At 68.0% G+C, this 2995-nt stretch overlaps 1 protein-coding gene across 1 annotated transcript; it reads right to left on the minus strand.

Moving 5' to 3' along the window:
* Nucleotides 1-6: 6 nt before the first annotated feature.
* On the minus strand, nucleotides 7-1446 carry LOC123255718 (aquaporin-1-like). Its single transcript, XM_044684463.1, has 4 exons — nucleotides 1200-1446; nucleotides 644-846; nucleotides 367-447; nucleotides 7-215 (listed from the first exon to the last, which is right to left on the minus strand). Exons 1-4 carry the CDS (start codon nucleotides 1444-1446, stop codon nucleotides 36-38), a joined length of 711 nt encoding a protein of 236 aa, XP_044540398.1. The 3' UTR covers nucleotides 7-35.
* Nucleotides 1447-2995: the final 1549 nt, after the last annotated feature.

A 2995-nucleotide genomic window follows, 5' to 3' on the forward strand; every position in this document is an offset into this window, starting at 1 on the left:
GCCCAGCTCCTTCTCCTCCGCGCAGGCGGCGGCCTCTACTTGGGCTTCATCTCCACCCGCGAGTTGAGGTCCTCGTTGTCCAGGTCGTACTCCTCCACCTGGCCGCTGGTCCAGACCTTCATGCGGTCCGTGAGCTCGCTGCTGCGCGGGGCCAGGATGAAGTCGTAGATGAGCGCCGCCAGGGCGCCGCCGATGAAGGGTCCCACCCAGAAGATCTGCGGGGACAAGGCGGGCTCTGGCCTGGGGCTCCCTTCCCCGTGGGGCCCTTGGGAGCCTCCCGGAGGGGCTGGGCCTGGGGGGCCGCCTGCCCCCTTGGGATCCCCTGGGCTCCCCCCCAGGGAGGCCCCCGCGGAGCCGCACACTCACCCAGTGGTGCTCGAATCTGTTGGTGATGACAGCCGAGCCGAAGGAGCGGGCGGGGTTGATGCCGCAGCCCGTGTAGTCAATCTGGGCAGTAGAGAGCGGCCATGAGGAGGCGGCCGGGCATGGGGGGTGGGGAGTGGAGAGACGCTGGCACGGAAGGGGAGACAGACAGGGAGAGCGGCCAGGAGAGGGGCGGCTGGGCCAGGGAGTGGTTGTTGGGGTCCCCGGAAGCCCCCCTCCCCCGCCCACGGGGCCTCCGTGGGGTCCCCCAGCAGCTTACCGCCAGGAGGTGGCCCAGGGCCACGGAGAGGCCGATGGCCAGGGGAGCGGAGCCTGTGATGTCGTGGCGCCTGCGGTCCGTGGTGGCCAGGACGCAGAGCACCAGCTGCAGGGTGCCAATGATCTCGATGCCCAGCCCCTGGCCCGAATTGATTCCCTTGGCGAGCTGGAGGAAGAGCAGGAGGCAGAGCGGCCTGCTGAGTGCTACTCAGGCCCGGGAAGCCCGTCTCCCAGAGGCCTCTTGGGTTGGGCCTCCCTTCCCGCCCTGGAGGCTCCCCAGAGCCTTCCCATCCGCCCGGCTCCCCTCTCCGCAGCCCCCGCCCCCTGCCAGGCCAATTTCATTCAGCCTTCAAGGCCCAGCTTAAGCGCTTGTCCTCCAGGAGCCTTCCTCGGCCTTCCCAGGCCAGAACCTCCCACGGCCTGGCACCGGAGCCTGGAAATCCGGCCTCTGGGACAGGGCTCCGGGGGCGCGTCTACCTCCCCACCTCAGCTGGGCCGTGGGTATGTGCCGCAGGGAAGCGTGGGCATGGCGAGGGGCCCCCAAGCCACGTGGGCACCGGCCTCCTGTGCCTCAGGGGGCTGCTCCCGCGGTGCCCCCTTTCTCAGGGCCTGGCGGGGCCCCACGGCCTGGCCTCCTGCGTCCCCGAGAAGATCACCGACGGCTTCCTGGGACCGCGGATGCGGTGCCCCCCCTCCTGCCTCCCCGGGAGCCTCGGCTACCTCCGTGTCAGCCGAGGGCAGGGCCCGTCGGGGAGGGACGCTGCCTCTGCCCTGCCACCCACGCTGTCCTTGAACTCGTGCCATGCGGCCTCCCCGCTCGCCACTCCATGGAAACTTCCCTCTCCAACGCCCGGCTAACCACCAAGCGCCAGAACTCCCCCAGGCGCACCCTCCCCGGGCCGGAGACGCAACTGCTGCCTCGAGTCCCTCCTCCGAGTCGAGGGGGCCCTCGTCAAGGCCTCGTGCCTGGGCCTTGGTTCCTCCTGCCTTGAGAGCCTCCCCCCCACCCCCATTTCCAGCTTTGTTCTCTGCCTGAGCTCGAACCCTGCATCCCCGCCTAAAAGGCTGCCCCGTTCCTGCTCTTTGCCCTGGACCTTCCCCTCCTTCTCACGACGGTTTCCAGGGGCCCCTCGTCACCTCCCGCCCCGGCTCAGAAGCTTTCCCAGACCAGGCTAGGGAGGCGGATGTCTGGCCTTCCCTCCTCTGCCCCTAGGCCTAGAGAGCCCTCTCCCTTGTCCGCCTAAGGAACATCTTATCCACCCTTTGAAGGCCGCCTCCTCCAGGAAGCCTGCCTTGGGTCCCTGTCCATCCTGGCTGCTCCCCATCAGACCTCACAAGGTGCTCCTTCATGCACTCGGATACTCTGGTGGCATCACAGCCCAGAGCCCGGGCCTAGGCCGTGGTTCCACGAGCAGAGACCAGGCAGGAGAAGCTCAGCTTTGGGGCTCTCCCACCCCGAGCCCCTGCCTTGACCCAAAGGGCCTGCTTGGGAAGTCTGGAAGCGGGCCCGACCGGGCTGGGGTGCTCCGGCTCGCCGAGAGCAAAGACGGGAGAGCGACGGTGGCTGCAACGTCGGCCCCTGGGGCCCTGCTGAGGCTTGGGGAGGACCAGAGCTCCGGGCATCTCCCGGCCCTACGGGGGAGCTGCGGGCCCAGCTCTCGGGCCCCCAGCCGACCATGGGCGACGCACCCCGGGCGCTGGGGCCGGCTCTGGGGCCGGGGAGAGGCCTAGCAGCCCTCCAGCCGGCCCGGCTTCTGGTGGGAGAGAGGGCGGCAGGGAGGGCCCTCACCCACGGCCAAGGCATGAGCTCCTGATAAAGCTGGCATCGAGGCCTGGGGAGTGGAGGGGGCAGCTGGGCCAGCAGAGGAGTCCAGGAGTCCAGAGGGAGGAGGAGGCTGAGCTCATCTGGGTGGGGACGGCCCAGAATCCAGCTGTGGGCTGGGTCTGCGAAGGACTGGGGCTGGGGCGGAGGGGCACGCAGAGCCGGGCAGCCGAGAGGCCCGGATGCGAGGGGAAGTCTAGGCCCAGGCCGGGGAGCTGTCCACCACCCCCCCATCTCCAAAGGCTCCCCCCGGGCAGAGCATCGAGCCTGAGAGACGTCTCTGCCTGTTCCCTTCTCTGGCCTGGCTCTCGCCTCTCTCTAGTCTCTCCATCTCAGTTCTGTCTCTCTCCACACTCTTCTCTTCTTTGTTCTGTCTCTGATTCCCTCCTTTGCCTCTGTCTCTCTGTCTCTCTGTCTCTCTGTCTTTCTGCCTCTCTCTTTCTCTCTGTCTCTGTCTCTGTCTCTGTCTCTCTTTCTCTGTCTCTGTCTCTGTCTCTCTGTCTCTCTCTGTCTCTCTGTCTCTGTCTCTCT

The sequence above is a fragment of the Gracilinanus agilis genome, unplaced genomic scaffold (assembly GCF_016433145.1).
Source record: "Gracilinanus agilis isolate LMUSP501 unplaced genomic scaffold, AgileGrace unplaced_scaffold50525, whole genome shotgun sequence".
NCBI lineage: Eukaryota > Metazoa > Chordata > Mammalia > Didelphimorphia > Didelphidae > Gracilinanus > Gracilinanus agilis.